The following is a 17,511-nucleotide window of genomic DNA, read 5'->3' as shown; positions in this document are numbered from 1 at the left end:
AATATATATAAAACACCTTTGGGCTCTGCCATTTTAAATAAGAGAAGAGAGAAGCATTGCTTCTCTCCTATAAGAAAGAGAATTGTTTTCGTATAAATAAGAATTATTTCTTAGTTTCTTATTTTTCTTGTTTCTTATTTTATTATTTCTTTTCTCATTTCTCATTTTCTTATTTCTTTCTTATTTTCTTATATCCTTCTTATTTGTTTGTTTGTTTATTTATTTATTTATTTATTTATTTCTTATTTTCTTAGAAATAAGAAAGAAAAGAGAGAAGCCTTACTCCAGGCAGCAAGAAGTGCATTGCTCTGATGATCCCTTCAGATGGAGTGACAGATTCCATCTGAAGGATGGAGTGAAAGAAGTGTTTCAGAAGTTCAGATGGAATGAAAGAAATGTCAGGAGATTAGCAAAGGAGGGTTTGATCACAATTCACTACTGCTCAAAGCAGCTGCTTCATTCTGTCCCATGGTACGGCTGACCTTGGTCCTTAATCTAACACATGAATACCAGGAGTTTCTTTTCCTATAGAGAGATGAAGACATGTCACCTCACCATGTTTGCTTCCCACCAACTTACTCACCCATTCACTTGTGATAGCACAGTAGGTACCAATTCCAAGTTTCTGAATGCTATATCAGCTCTTGTAGCTCAGGGTTGAACTGTAGAGTCCTTCAGGTTTGCAAACCCCGCTCCATTCTAGCACTGAAGATGTTACCTAGCCGGGTAATGAAACGTTTGCAAGAAAACAACCAAGCTCAGAGAACCCCAAGGACTCCACAAAATGGAATATTAAAGGATGCCTCCTTTCCCTGTTTCTCTTCTTTACTCCCCTAAAAAGCATAGATATTGTGAGCATGTGCAAAGATGTTTTATATTTCTGCAGATACAATACTTTCATTTAAAAAATTTAGAGTACTGAAATTTAAAAATTCTGCCATTTCACTATTTTGAAATTAGCAATGCCTTTGGCATATCTTTTCATGTTTTACATTCAGAGTAGAAGGCATATTAATCCATAGGTAGTTAATATATTTGAAAACACACATATATTATTTATTTTATTATTTGTATAAAAAGTATGCGGTCTGTTCAACAGATGTGAACATGTTATCCTACCGTGACAATGAATGCTTTAAAACTCAAACATGGGCACGCACATTTGCTTCCAATGCCATGTGTTGTTTAACCCCATGACTTCCTGATACCGTGTTTCGATTTAAGCAAGCGTATGTGTTCTTTGATATACTTAGAGGTCCTTTGTGTTAGAGTTTAGCAGGTCTGAAATAATTTGAAATGTAGCAGATGGATAATCCTAGTTCTACATGCTAAAATGCTTGGACAACCTTTATTTCTGATTATGTCATCCTTACAATAGTGTGGTCACTTAGTGAATCTAATACAAAACCTACTTGACAAAACATAATATCTGCTGAATGTACCACTTTTATTAGGATGCGCATTAAGATTATATACCAAAAGCAGAAAGTTGCAGAGTTTCACAAATTGTTAGAGCTGATCTTCTGGGGAATAATCCAGAATCAAATAAACACACTAAATCCCATAGCTTTTGACTTAGTTCAAGTCTCCTGCATTACATTTAGGAGTATAGCTCACTGAATTTATGACAATTTAATTCCGAGAAAGCATTTTTAGGATTACCTGTATCTTATCTTTCCTGTTGATATAAATTGGACATAATATGCTTAACTTTTGTCAAATTGAGCAACGAGTATTTTAACTAATCTATATGCTTCTTCAAAGCAAGGAGAAAGAAAGTATGGCAGAAATCATACGTTATATCGGGAAATGACAGACACGCCAGTGTGACGGGCAATCCAGTCAAAATAATGTGCCACTTTTGTATAAACTGCAGGATGCCCTTTCCTGTCACAATTTTCACCCCAACTCACAATACCCCAAAGGTATCCCACATTATTAGCGTCATAACAAACCAAAGGTCCTCCTAGAACTCCTGTACAGACATCAACAAGGCCATCGGGAGTACCTGAAATAAGAAAAATGAAAGCTAGTTGCCTATGTTTCAAACCCCATGAATATAAATGTAACCATTTTGAATATTAGTGAATGATCTGTCACAGATTTAGAAATGGATTTCCTTTCAAACCTTTCCCATAATACATTATCCTCAATCTGACTTGCATGGTCTGATTTCCAAAGTGCAATGGGGCTTTCAGCCTTGCTAGGTGAACCTAACAGAGAAGAAACAATGGTACTACCTAAGTAGACCATGTCTATTATTTGTTGTGTATTAATATTGATCCCTTCCTTATGCATAGGGATATGGCAAGCATCATAGCTGTTATAACCACACTTTTTTTTTGGTTTCGAATTATTTCATCATGCCATCACATTAAATTTAAGTACTATCTGGTACATTTAAATTCTATGGAATTGTCCTGCAAATATTTTGAGAGGTCATGTTGCTAAATTAGTGATTACAGCAGTGCTTCTCAACTGTAGCAACTTTAAGATGAGTGGACTTCAACTCCCAGAATTCCCCAGCCAGCCATGCTGGCTGGGGAATTCTGGGAGTTGAAGCCCACTCATCTTAAAGTTGCTACAGTTGAGAAGCACTTGATTACACTATGGGTTGATAGAATGCTAATGTTACCTCCATAGGAAGTGCCACTTGGATTTTTGTGACACCAGCTTTGCTGGCCCATCTGTATTATGGATCATTAATTTCTGTTAGGTTAGGTGACAGAGTGCTCACCTGCACATTCCATTCCTGTTAAATACCGCTCCTTGTAAATCTCAGAACAATTTCTCATTAAATCAGCATAGCCCCAATTAAGGACAAATGGGTTTCTGAGTCCTAAAGAAAAGATCAATGGCAAAAAAGATGACTAATTTTAGAAGGGAGATAAGATCCACGGGGGCATGACATAAGGTAACAGTTGTATCTCTCAGCTCAGAAGGCCCCTATTTTTTCGTAGCCTCTATGTACCCCTTCCTGCAACCTGCTAAATGTGAGAACCTGGATAGCTTCTAAAACTCATGCACTGTATAGTCATGTAAGTGTGAAGATTTGTGAGTTCAGTTCCTGGTTGAGGGTTTGAACCCCATAGAACAGCACCTGACGACCCATGTCTGATGATTCCCAATAAGGGTGAAACTGGTAATGTGTTGCCTCCTGGTGGTTGATGTAACTAATTCAACACCAGATATGCATGCAATGTGTGCTATATCTTAGGATCCCTATAAGCTGTTGCATTTCACCAATGCTTTGTAATTTATTACATTTTAAAATCAGAACTGTCATTAGTTGACTAGAAGCTTTCTAGTTATCCAGTGAATAGGTTCATCCACTTCCCTCCTGTTTGGCAAGTCCCTGTTCCATTTCAGGCCAGGACAAAACCTGCTTTTATTGCATTTATTTGCGCATATGGCAAATAGTCTGTAGGAGGCAACTCAGCATATAGTTTCAGCAGTTAATACTACTCAGCCGCAAAATGCTGGATAATCAAGCTAACGACTGCATGATCGGTCAGGACTGCAAGGCGTGGTTTCAACAGCTTCATGGGTGTCTTTAAATCTGATTTGTCATCAGAGATTAAGAGATTTCCAAACTAAGAGCTGTGTGAAGTGACCAAAATAGCAGTTCTCGGGTATTGTTTTTCTACACACAAATACATTTATAACACTGGCTACTTTCTCTTCCTTTCCTTCAAAGGCCTTGTCTGTTTCTGAAAAATGAGAAAAATGGATTGTTATACCTGAACTTGCTCTGCTCCTTTAGTTTTATAGTTCTTGCTGTCTAGGCAAGGTATATACAGGTAGTCCCTGAGTTAAGAACACCTGGGTTACAGATGTCCCATAGTTAAGAATGGAGCCTCTTGTAGCAAAATTTGAGTTAAATACACAATGAATTGAGTTAAATACACAATGGTTTGAGTTCATTACACAATACTACTTATACAGTATTATACAATAATACTGTTCCAGCTTATCTACAAATTTGGCTTAAGGATAGACCTTGGGAATGGAATTTGTTCTTAAACTGGGGACTACCTGTATTGATTATTAGTTATACAACATTTGCCATTTCTGTCTAACTCTGGTAACAAGTACCAGCTCTTCCACATATATTAAAAATTAGAGGCTATATCACCTTCATAGGTATGACCCATAGCCTGCAAAACCTGTCCATGCTATTGGTACTGTAGATCTTCCTGTTCCTGATGTTTACAATGCTATTGCCGAACATCGGTAGCATGTCTTGTCTCTGCCTTAGAATGCAACCCTAAGGTACAGTGCGATTACTGTTTTTCGAATTAACATTCATCCTATTTATATCACTTTACTTTCTCTCTTTCTTCACTCACCAGAAGATCTGGGCTGGCAAGTCACTGTTGAGAAATACAGTTTATTTCTTCTAGTTACCTCTAGCAAATCTTACAAGGTTGTGACACCCCATACAGATACAAGTTTGCATAAACATCCTTAATTCCCATTTCCCCCCTCAAAGTAATGATTTTGCAGTCAAGTCCATTCCTTTTTGGATCTTTATGCTTTGAATAAAGTGGCTACTCTGTTCCTGTATGTCATGAAGAAGACATACTAAAGAAAGATTGCCTAACGAGCACTTCTACAAGCAATACTACTGGACCTTATGTGGCAGGTTATAAAATTACACGATGCTTGAAATCATGTAAGAGCCTCTCCCAACATGTAACCCCCACAATGAGTTGATCACATATCCCACCACCCACTACCACCAGAGCTTTTGCTGCCCTGGTGTAATGGGAGTGCCAGCCCATCATACGTGGTAGGGAAGGCTGCTTGTGTTCCCTCTGACTAGGTATCTTCTGATGGGCAGAAGGTGTTATTCAAACTGCAAAGCACTAGGAAAACAGGATAGGTCAGCCAAAAGGCCTGCCTCTTTCCCTGCCTAACACAAAGATTGGAGAGCTACATTTTATGCAAACCGAATGGTACTCTTGCCTGATCTAGTTGGACTATTTGTGAGCAATAGCAGTGCAGATTCTATTGAGCGAGATGGTACAGAAATTGTCATGGAAGAGGAGTACGGGAAGGAAATCCGTGGAAAGTTTGGAAATTACCATGTCAGGAGGATGAGAAACAAGGCTTTGGAGAATATATAGCTATAATCAAAATAAAAAGTCTTAATTACCGTCATAACCAGACACTTTGCACTGTTGACCACTTTTGAACATATACTGTGACCAAGGGATGCATATTGGCACAACGTTGGACGTAGGGCATGAAGATCCTGGGCTCCTGGTTTTCATCTCCACCAAGGCAATATCATTTTCATTTGTTTGGGAATTGTAATATTCATGGATTATCACTCTATTCAATCTAAATGTTTCCATATCTAAATTAAACATTAATGAATTAAGCATCATAGTCCATATTTTATAATCCTGTATATTGTGCAGGCTGCAGAGAGACAGAGGGAGGAAAAGGGAAAGTGTACTTAAAGGTATAACTTGGCAGAAAGGCAAACTTTAGCTTGTGATACATTTGCAGTTGGTTAGTTAAATTGTTTATATAAATTCTCATGTAGCAAAAGGCATCATATACATCACACAAATTATGCAAGTGACATAATGTCCTGGTGGTCTCCCTTTAGGTTACGTATTAACCAGATCTAAACCAGTTTAGCTTTTCTATGATCAGTTAAGTTTGATGCAAAAATATTACACAGTAAAGTATTTAAAAACACTTAAAGGCACTAGCAGCAAATTAGAAAGATGTACTATAAAGCATCCAATCCATTATACTCCCTCTAAATCTACTTACTTAATACACTGCGCAGCAGTCAAAACCCAGCAGCCTCCAATGTAAACTCCACTACAGAGCAAACTTCCAAGTTGATTGAAAATTGCCACATGCCAAGGATACTCATTCTGCAAAAGTGACACAAGACATTCCATATCTCTTCTTGTGGATAGATGTCACCCTTCTTTAGATCAAAGCTGTCTTGTTTTTCATATTATTGCCTTAGGTGTACGGTTTGCTGTTATTTATTCACTTGATGATAATCTACTGAATATTACCCTATACTGTAGATGTCTAGCTGCTGTTTTTAACTGCTGCTCACCTACTTTGCTATTCAGCAACAAAGAATCTTGTATGAAAGAGGTTACTGTGATACACTCATTTTATGTGCTTATCCCAGTGGAGGAGAGGATGGAGACAGGGGCATCGGCGTGGGAGGGGGAGATTCAACAGCATCAAAATTATGGGCATGACTGGATGAGGGAAGCCCCATCCCTTTTTACAGGTGTGCAATGCATGCGATGCACATTAAAAAGGGGAAGGGTTTGATCCCTAGTACTTCTTACCTATCCAGGGGCATGAGTCGTAGCTGCCATTTTGGCTCAGTTGACTCCCCATGCCCCTGGATGGTTAAGAAGTAAAGAGTAATTACATTAATATAATAATTTAAAAATTAGCTTATTGTTTCTTTTTTATTGTATTGAAAAGTTACTACTTCAGCATAGCTTCCTTGGCTAGGTATGTATTCACTATCCTAACTCTTAAATGACCATATGTACAGTAATACCTTGGTTCACGAACGCTTCTATTCGTGAACAATTTGGTTCACGAACAGCACTGTTCGCAAAATGTTGCTTCCGTTCGCGAACTCTGCATTGGGTGACGAACACGACCCGCGGCCATCTTCCCTGCTCTGACACGTGGTCGTGGCTTCCTGTAGGTGAGGGGGACTCTCCCTCCAAACAATAACCGCCTCCCCACCCGCCTTCCTGTCCTCCACGCCAGAAGTCGCCTCAAGCAAGGTTAGTGTTCTCTCTCTTCATACTGTACTGTACTGTACTTTGTTTCATATTTTTGTGGTTTAAAAAAAAATACATATGGTTCAGAACAGATTAACCTTATTTACATTGAACCTTATGGGGAAATTTGATTCGGTTGGTGACCAAAATCGGTTGGCAACCACATTCGTAGGGGTCAGAACGGATTAACTGTATTTACATTGAACCTTATGGGAAAATTTGATTCGGTTCACGACCAATTCGGTTCGCGACCAGAGTCGTGGAACGAATTAAGTTCGTGAACCAAGGTACCACTGTATTCAAATGCATAAATAATTCATTGTTTCAGTGTTTGCTGGCTTTTACCTGTGCTGCAGCGTATCCCCCTAGCATCCTCTTTTTACGAGTTCTGATGGGGATGACGACGCCACAATGCAGCTGAGGTAAAAGGGTCTTGATCTTTTTTCTTTCTTTAATAAAGCAGAGAAACAATGTCATACCTTTGAAGTACAATTTAAAAAAGAAATTGTTCACTACTTTACATTTCATAGCTTTTAATTATTACAGTAATTACTAGAAATATAAGGAATAATCTTTTATAGTCTATGTTCTGCACGGCAAACTGTTCGTTCCAATATGGATGGATGTGGGGCATGATTAATGATCAAAAGTGTGAACTATGCCATAGGTTGTACACCCATGCCTATTCGTGAGTCTTACTGAGCAGGAACATCCTCTAAGGGGAGGGGATGTCAAAAATGTCAAGATTTTTTTTGCATGTGTCTGCCACTGAGCAAAGCAGCATTGAATCCAGAACAAGCATAAATACCATTATGCTGAGTTTTGTCAAAAGCAGTCTAAACAAGGGGCAATTCATCTCTCCATGCCATGTTATTGCACATTTACCTTTATCCATAGATTCTTCAGCATGTCCTATTCCTTCTGCAGATAAATATGAATATAGACGTAGTTTAGCGTTATTGTAACAGATATTAAAGGGAGGGAAAATGTGTTTCAAATCCCTTAATTGCTAGGTTTCCAATTTTTACACTGGCCTTCTGTAGCTCTTTTATAATATTAGCAGGACATATTATTTATCATCATGTAAAAAGCTTAAATTGCTTATATCAATAGAAGCCTGAAGCTACTATATGCTACCATCTACTACAAATGTTCCAGTCCTGGTTGATAATGTTTCTCCATGGAGCTCCTTCATTCAAATGATTGCCTGGTTATTTTTGATATGCCAGCACATGAAAATTATGACACGTATGAATAAGAATATTAACTGAATTTAAATAGTGCAATATTAATTAGTCTTAGAGTTGTATTACATCAAATGTGACAAACTCTCCCTATTTTCGGTCCTCTGTTCAAATAAAACTGTGCAAGAGAAAATGAAAGTGAATGTGGAATGAAAGATAATCCTTAGTTCAGTTATGCTATGAGCTATAGAGGACAGGCTGTGGGGTATGATGCCCACCTGTATATGAAAACTGCTGTGAACATAAGATGCAACTCAAAGTGTGTATCTGGAAATCACATCTGTGTCTCAATAAGAAAGAAATGGCAGGCATACCATCCTGCCAAGTGTGCCAGGAGAACAAGATGAACAGAGAAATATGGTATATAGGTCTAATGCAGAGTGTTAAAGAAGGCATCGGAACAGTGGATAAAGCAATGGGTTGCTTAAAAATCAGAACAATAAAATAAAACCACCAAACTTTGCTGTTCATAAGGAAGGGTTACCTTTCATTTGACCCTTCCCTTTATCCATGGGCACATTTACTTGCATTGTCTCCTGTTCCTCCTCCCCCTCCCTCCTCCTATCTTCTACAGTAAAAGAATAATTTCCATTTATTTTAAGTTATTAGTAATCAAAATGCCAGCTCAGATGAAAGTCCTGGGCGACAATGTGGCCAGCTTTTGAACTGGTCCCCGTAGCTGGGCTTGTAATGGCCCTTTGAAGTGCAGTAAAGTAGGAAATAGGCATGCTTGCCCTTATTTTCTAATTCCTGCATAGAAAAACTGTTAATGGCACAAGAGCAAAGTAAGCCAATTTTATTTTCTGACTACTGGTAACGCAGTTCTAAATACCAATAGAAAATGTTTTCCACAGAGTTGTAATGGCTGTAACTATCCACATTTTTTGTCCTGAACCAAGTGGCTGAGATTGTGTTTGGTGTAGATGATGAGATGCAGTTTCTTAAAAGCTTTCCGCTAACAGAAAGAAGACTCCACCCGTATCACTGGGGAAGAAACAACATAAAACTGGGTACCGTCTAAATGTAGAACATCGTTCCTAGTTTCTAAGGGTAGGGTTTCTTTGAAAGAACCAGGCATTATTAAGAAAGAATTATAAAAATACTTTTGTATTTAGAAACTGAACGATAAACAGTATCAGAACAGAAATATTACCTCTTCCAGGTTCATTAGCTGCTTTATTACCTGTTTGAAACAAACATTTATATAGAAGTAAAAGATACAAAAGTAAATTCAGTTTACACTATCAACACATGCTAAGGTGTCAATCTGACTAGCTTGCATTATATATGGATCTACATTTCAGAAGCTTTCAGATGATTTTCTTACTAAGTTAGAAAAACAGTCCAGAAATATGAATTACAGCAACCCTACAAAAGAGTATAGCCTTCACTGAGAAACATTCCAGATAAGTTTGCAGAGTTAATTTCCATTATAAAAATTAAGGTTTTATTTTATTTTAAATGCCAATGACACAATGCTCATATATGAATCACAGTGAACTTAATGCTATATAGCTGTTTTGAACCTCTCACAGTTGTTTAGAAGACTGCAAGTAACTAAAAGAACAAAAGTGCAACTGCAAAATTGTGTGTACATAGATACAAGTATGTGGGTGTATTAGGATTGTGCATATTTTAAAAATACTTTGGAAGAGGTGCACCAGAATGAATAAGAGCATGAGCACAGGACCCCTTTAAAGCAGTCACATTAAAGACTTAGCTGCTTCAATGAGTCAACTCATTAGAGCAGCCATGTCTTTAGTCTGGCTCATACAGAAGTTTGAAAGTTGCATAGATGCTTTAAAGATATGCTGTGTGTGGGATCTCACTTCCACATTATTATCAGGAGAATACAGAGAATTAATGGGTAACCATTGAAGCAAGACACTCTTAGTGCCAAGAATCTCACTTACCATATTCGTCTAGTGATAGGACTCCAAACAGATTATGTAAAAGTTCCAGTGTGATGGATTCAGCTATCTCTATTTACAGTTGCTAGAATATTTCATCCAAACAGAATCCATTTATACAATGCCTGAACTTAGTTAAAAATAATTTCAAAGTTTATTCTTACATAATTGGGGATTTTCATCTTCTCCTGTTAGGCAATCCATTTCATTGTTACACAGGTACTTGTTTGGAATACACACATCTGAGTTACAGCGGAAGCTTTCTTCTTTGCATGCTGTTAAAAAGAGATTATGTAAATGGCAAGAGATACCAACTGAATGAGGCCAGAACAGATTTTCTCTATTCTTATTTGGAATACAAATGTATACAGGAAAGATACATAGGCAAGAGTGCTGAAAAAAGAACAAGACGAGGAAGGAGGAATCAAATCCTAGCACAAGCAAATCACAACTTGATTAAGGAGGCATTCACTGTAACAGTATAAAGGTAGGCAGATAGAAGTCCTAGCTCATATTCTACACATTGAATCCCAGAAACATCCAACTCCTATTTGGAGTTGAATTCAATACGGATTAATCAGCCTAAAATCAACTCAGGGGACCTTATACAGTAGCCAATCATATTTTGTTGTTCAGTTGTTGTTCAGTCGTTAAGTCGTGTCCGACTCTTCGTGACCCCATGAACCATATCGCGCCAGGCCTTCCTGTCCTTCACTGCCTCCCTGAGTTTGCTCAGTTTCATGCTCATTGCTTCAGTGATGCTATCTAACCATCTCATCCTCTGCCGTCCTCTTCTCCTTTTGCCTTCAATCTTTCCCAGCATCAGGGTCTTTTCCAAAGAGTCCTCTCTTCACATTAGGTGACCAAAGTATCTGACCTTGAGCTTCATTATCAAAGCCAATCATATTACCATGAATTATTTCATAAGCTTCCTTGAAAATTCCAAGAAAAAGATGCAGCTGCTTTAAGCAGTTGTAGACAGTTTATACTGACACTGTCATGCACTCCAGAGGATCTTTTTAGAATTAAATTTGAAGAGTGGCACAACCTAAACATTTATGCATTTATTTGAAAAGCAGCTATGGTAGCTTTGAAGCACACACATAAACATACACTGATTAAACACACAAAGAATGATTGCAAATAGCCTACCTTTGCAACAAAGTTCATCACTTAAGTCTCCACAGTCATTGATTCCATTGCATACTTTATTTGAATTAATACATTTTTCATTGACACAGCGGAACTCCCTGGAGGAGCATTCTATCCAATCAAATTAGAAAGAATATTTTGGTAAAGTATATTCTGCAAAATGAAAAATGACTAAATCTGAATTCTCAGATCCAGAGCTCTTCAGATGATTTAGACTACAGCTTTCTTCACCTCCATAGTTCTGAGGGATTGTAATCTAATCTGTTTGGAGGGTATCAGGTTAGAAAGAATTGTTTTCTAAACTAAGAGTTATGTTTTGGAAATGAGTCCACAATAGTAATAATGATCCAACGAAATAGGGGTTTATCTCATTACTGCAACTGAAAGCTAATCTGTGCTTCCTTTGTATGCTACGTAGTTAAAGAAACTAATGCGTAAATTATAAAATTAAGTATAAAATTATAATTAGCATTAATGTTCAAGGATAAAAGGCATAGAAGCAGTAAAATATGTGAAACAGAAAAATCTAAATAGAGGTAATCCTCACTTAACAGCTGTTTGTTTAACAATGGTCTGGAGTTACAATGGCCTTGGGAAAAGTGGTTTACGACCCCCGCGGTCACGTGATCATGATTTGTGACCTTTTTTATGACAATCATTAAGTGAATCACCTCATTGTCAAGTGAGTCACATGGTCATTAAGTGAATCACGTGGTTGTTAAGCAAATTCCAGCAAAAACCTCCTTTGGGGAAGCTGGATTTCCTTAATGACCATGTGATTCACTTAACAACCATGTGATGATTCGCTTAATGACTGTAGTAAAAAGGTCGTAAAATCAGCTCCAATTCGCTTAATGACTGAATCACTTAGTGATCTAAATTCCAGTCCCTATTGTGGTCAGATAGGAAGGACTACCTGTACTGATATCTATCTATCTATCTATCTATCTATCTATCTATCTATCTATCTATCTATCTATCTATCTATCTATTATTGTTAACTATAGTAAGCAATCTGCCATATCTCTGCTCTACCCATAACAAACAACTACTAACACAGATATACAGAGAAAGGAGTTTTTTCATTAAGCTTATTTACCAACCTCTGTGGTTTCCATGGCATATCACCTTAGCCAGCTTCCCGTTGAACTGATTCAATCTGGTTAAAGCACATTCAGCTAGACTTGTCTCTGTTCCTCTGCAAGTTGCTTTAAGGCATTCCAGTGAATGAGAATGACCATCTGGTTCAATAGATTCTTTGCCATCAGCTCCTCTGTGTAATACAACCAAAACAAGTACACATTACTCAGTGTCCTAAAAACTGGATGTATTATTGATATATGTCTCTAACGTCTCCAACAATCTATAACTATTTCCTGATCACTGTCAATAATTATTGTCCTGAGAAATTTTCAGTAATCAGAAAATGGTAAGATAAGAGATTTTATTTGGATATTAGCTGGCCAAGGGGCTTGGACATGGGCAGGATACGAATGAGAATGAATGAATGAATGAATGAATGAATGAATGAATGAATGAATGAATGAATGAATGAATGAGGGCTTGTTCTGTTAATGTGTAAATTTCCTTTGCACTGGTTGTGTTCCTACAACATTGAATGTGGACATTGGGGGAAAAAGATTCTGGGATTTGCACAATTGAAATATGAATTTAACCAAATGGACTATTTTCCTGTAATATGCTTTGCTACAAACAACTCCAAGTCATTTTCTGCAAGCCACAACAATAATTAGTAGCAATAGCACTGAAAAGCAATAAAGAAATAGACAGAAGTTTAGCTGTACAACTCTATGCAGAATTCTTTTTAAGGCAATTTGTTATGTATTGATGATATTTATAAATGCAAGAATTTAAACTGGATCAGCAATTCCAATTGCTTTGGCGGGAAAACAAGTGGAACAAAAAGTATTTTTCTAAGGCAAATGGGAGAATTTGTATTTGTGTTTTCTTCTTTTTACAGAAGTAAAAGGTAAAATTCAATGCCTTATATGTAAGCAAATGGTTTCTTTCCCAAGAATTATTTCTTTGCCAGCATTGTGATGTGATGCATTGTAAAAAATATGATGCAAGGACTGAAAATACTTGAGCAGAAGAAAAATTCTGCAACTTCTTTTTCCAAGCAACAACTTAAAAAAAAATTAAAACAATGTGTTAACAAGCCTAGTGAAGATGCAGTTAAGAGCAATTTTCTGATAAGTAAAATGATAGGTAATTTATCATAACCTTTTATAAAAAGCCTATTCAGAAAAAATGCTTATAAATGGAAACAAAAATCTAGCTTGATAAGAAGAAAAGTTTTGAAGGCATATGCTTGTCCATTAATATATTTGTCTCCAGATTTAAGAGAGAGTGTGAAGAAACAATTGATTCAAATAGTAAAATAGTTCACAAGAGTTCATTATGTATTGTAATTTGAAAATAACTGAAGAATTACCATACTTAATACCACTGAAAAGTACCAAAACAATAGTTTCAAGAACTGGTAGAGTGCATTGAAAAAGCTGTTCTGTCATAGAAGAATAGTATATAACACCAAGAAATGTAGTAGAAGAAACCTACAAGCACCAAGAAGTGTGTAGTAGAAACCCACAGGAGAAAATAGGCATGGATGTAGTTGGTAAAACCATTAATATTGTATGTGCATAAGCACTGAATCACAGGTATGCTTCTTTTCTAGCAAGTATGAACAATGAGTATGGTGAACTTCTGTGTCACAGCAAAATTAGATGACTAAGTTGGGGAAATGTCCAAGTGTGCGGTTTTTCTTTTTCTTTTATTTGAGAAAATATGGATTCCTCCAAGAAAATTTAAAAATCCTCAATTTACCAATTTTACTTTTATATACAATCTTGCTTTACTAACAGATATAACTGATCTGTTGCACAGAAATGGCAGCTGTGGGCTCTAAAACAGGAGATAACACAGATGATTGACAGTGCTAAATTGTTTAAGTGAAACTTACTTTGTGGGGGGAACAACTGAATGCTGATGATTTGGGCATCATCAGCACTCCTTAAGTAAAGTTGAACCCAGTTGTGTTGAAGAATACAAAATAAGTAGAGATTTTTAATTTACATAAATAGTTTGCTACATGATTTCATGATGCTAAGGGACCTCAGCCATGGTCTCAGCCTTTTCCTAAACCATTTGCTGTGGAAATGGGCAATGTTGCAGAAAAAATATAGATTGTATTAGTGGAACTTCAGTATAAAAATATATGGTGGTTAGAATTCCAGTGTCTTTCCCAAGAAATATCTTACAAGTTACTCACAATTTCCTCACGGATGCTGGCAGTGTTTGGCAATACATACAGATGTCTGTCAGTAGTTTTTCTTTCTCTGAAAACTCTTTTGTATTGAAATCAAGGTTAACTGATGAACATTTGTAAGCAACATTGAAGTTGGCTTAGTCCCAGGATATAAAACACAATATTGCTCATTCAGTTAGCTCTGTTGCATTGTAAAGGATTTTTTAAAAAAATAATAAATTTATGTTTTAAAGTGTGATACCCTTAATTTTCTTCATTTTTTACTTACTAGAGACTTTTGTATAGGTGTATGAAAAGGTTTCAGTGTTGCAGTCCTTGGGTTAACAGCTCACATATCGCTTGAAATGATTTGAGCTTGCCCTGACATAGGCAATAGTGAAGGAACAAGATGTCTTCGGGCATAACATCAGTTCAGAATCAGAACCAAACTCCCAAATTCAGAAGACCATTGATTAAATTCCACCCTTTATTCTCAAGCATTTTGTTCCAGAAATCTATCTGTGTGAGGGGTGGGATTTTTTTTAGTTGTTGCTATTATTAGACAGAAACAGTAGAAGCAGCTAGCACTGCAACTCCACAATTACCAAGCAGCATATATATTATGTTGGAAGGAATTCTGAGAGTGGCACCACAATAACATGAAGAAAATCAAGTTGGGGAAGACTGATATAATATTGATCTAACTAGTGATCTGATTCAATACAAGGTAGCTGCTTATCTAGAATCTCTGTCTCAGACTCCAAGACAGCAAATGACTAGAGCTGGCAATAACTTGTAGCAGACTAGGATTGGCAACTATTCCACTCTAATGTAAGCCATGGTAGCAATTCTCCCTCATCACTAGAAAAAAAAATTTCCAGGTCCTGTTGTCAGAGATCCTGTAACTCAAAGTTCTACTGACTGAAGCTGTGATATTCTAAATGGAAAACTTAGATTCCTTCAGAGAGATATTGCTCTGAATTTTGGATTCAGTCTTCTCATTCCTCACATCCCCAAGGTATATTGGATTATGACTCCCAGACATCCCAGTCAGCAACCCTAACCCTAACCCATGGTCAAGTCAACCCTCAAGTCAACTCACTGGGTGACCTATTTTGGGGGAGGTGGGGGATGGAGGAAGGAACACTTATGTATGTTGCCTTAACTCCTGGAGAAAAGATAGGATAGAAATCTAACAAAAATGAATAAATCCTGTAAGCAGCATGCATCAACATTAAACACTTCTGTATTCTACTCCCCAAAACTTACTCTGGGAAACCCAGATGTCTGCAAGCTACATTGGCTTCATTTATACTCAGATCATTACCACATACAAATATCTTCCCTGAGTGGTTCACTTCCACTTGAAGAAGTCCCTCAGTTGTTGCAGTTCTAGGGTCCAGGCTAATGACAAAGCTATCTAAAAGAGAAAACAAAGGCTGCTAATGTATATGCGAATGCAAAGGTTAGATAGATAGATGGATGGATGGATGGATGGATGGATGGATGGATGGATGGATGGGTGGGTGGGTGGGTGGATAGTTTTGTCCTATTTTATAAAAATCATAACGTGTCAGAAGCATCATTTTTTGAAATGGACATCCTCTACATTACAGTTCTGCTGTATCCCACAGTTATTTAGAAAGGAGCAACCATTCACATGTAAAATACACGGGACAAGTATACCAGCTTTGGCCCCAAATGTAACAGAATGACTGCATCTCATACTTCAATAAAACTCATCCTCAACACTTCGTCTTTCTCAATACCCAAAACTTAAATGAGAAGCAAAAAGAGACAAAAACAATGTTTTACCTTGCGGGTTGCAATTTCCTCTGCTCAGAAATCTAACAGTTTTGTGTTGGCATTCATAGCTTTTTAGTTGACAGTAATTTCGAAATGTTATTTTGTTAGTAGCACAAACTGAAGTGCCATTTTTTGGGCATTGGTAAGGTATCTTACAGAGACAGGATCCATATACACACTTCTGCCAAGGCTGGCAAAACACTTTGTTACAAGAATTCTCAGTATAGTTATTACGTACACATTCTTCAACCAGATACACCTCTTGCTGGAAAAAGAAATGTGTTAAGAAACAAAGCACAAAATTAGCACTATTGTTACGTGTGGGTTTAGCACAATTAATATGTTGTAACTTTTATACAGAGACTTAAATCTATTACAAATAAAATAAGGTTTTCTGTTAAATTAGTCTTTTATACAAATGAAAACATTACCTTGTGTCCCAAAATAGAAAAGGAAAGGCATAAATTAAGTAAGAGAAATGATAATGGTTTCATGGTAAGATTATTTCTCTGTGTACAGTATTAGACTTCCTTTCCTGAGAATTTTCTGTCCGTTTTCAGCCGAGTTGCCATTTACATGTTTAATTTTTAACCACGTGTAAATATTTGAAAAAAAATAAACACAACAAGCCCAAGAATTGCCTCACAGAATGATGGTTTTACTGTAGACTTTGGGAGAGAATCAGTGAGGGAGGAAGGGCGCAGCCATCTAGCTACCAGATCAGCCAAATCAACCCTGGCAATCAATGGGGTGACAAATGTCACAGTCAGATCAGATCCCAATATTTCCCCTCTGCGGGCCAGTAGAGCCTTATTAAAAACTTTAAGGACCTTCACATAAGCTAGGGTTTAGCAACATCTTTTTTTTTTTAAATGACCAGATTGCAAAATGTTGTAGATTTTCATGATTTCATTTAAAATCTTATGAGCTTTTGAATAGGAGTGTAGAAATCTTACAAGAATTTGAACAAGAATGCCAATATTTCATGTTGGCCATTTAATTTTCTTTTTTCCTTTTTAAATTTTGATGTTCGTACAATGGGCAACCTGCATATCAAAGTTGAGAACTGTTGTTCAGAAGACTTCCTTTCCCTAAAATTTGCTAAGGATTCGGTTTTCTCATGATTAATTTTTAACCATTTGTAAATAATTAAAAGGATGGTTGAAATCAGCATTTGGACTTTCATGTTCATTTATGGTTTTAAAATCTTTGTGAAGATCCAAGCAGATTTTCATTCCTATATATAATGAAAGTAAATCAGTAAAATCTGGAAGACCCCAATACAAATAGTTGTCTTCAAATTTTCACATTAGAAGATAGTTAATCTTTATAGATGCTTCTTT

General features: G+C 36.8%; 1 protein-coding gene across 1 annotated transcript; it reads right to left on the bottom strand.

Moving 5' to 3' along the window:
- Positions 1–1,428: 1,428 nt before the first annotated feature.
- Positions 1,429–16,721, bottom strand: LOC103056500 (complement factor I-like). Its single transcript, XM_025172690.2, has 13 exons — positions 16,600–16,721; positions 16,178–16,433; positions 15,632–15,782; positions 12,198–12,367; positions 11,095–11,205; positions 10,107–10,217; positions 9,186–9,215; positions 7,674–7,709; positions 7,134–7,237; positions 5,791–5,897; positions 5,159–5,427; positions 2,738–2,839; positions 1,429–2,008 (listed from the first exon to the last, which is right to left on the bottom strand). The coding sequence occupies exons 1-13, from the start codon at positions 16,660–16,662 to the stop codon at positions 1,791–1,793; spliced, it is 1,728 nt and encodes a 575-aa protein (XP_025028458.2). The 5' UTR covers positions 16,663–16,721; the 3' UTR covers positions 1,429–1,790.
- Positions 16,722–17,511: the final 790 nt, after the last annotated feature.

This window comes from Python bivittatus, unplaced genomic scaffold, assembly GCF_059951505.1.
Source record: "Python bivittatus isolate LINGU-HERP-01145 unplaced genomic scaffold, Pbiv_v1 ctg000070_np1212, whole genome shotgun sequence".
Lineage (NCBI taxonomy): Eukaryota > Metazoa > Chordata > Lepidosauria > Squamata > Pythonidae > Python > Python bivittatus.
The sequence above is the reverse complement of the archived record's forward strand: the minus strand, read 5'-3'. Positions and strand labels throughout refer to the sequence as shown.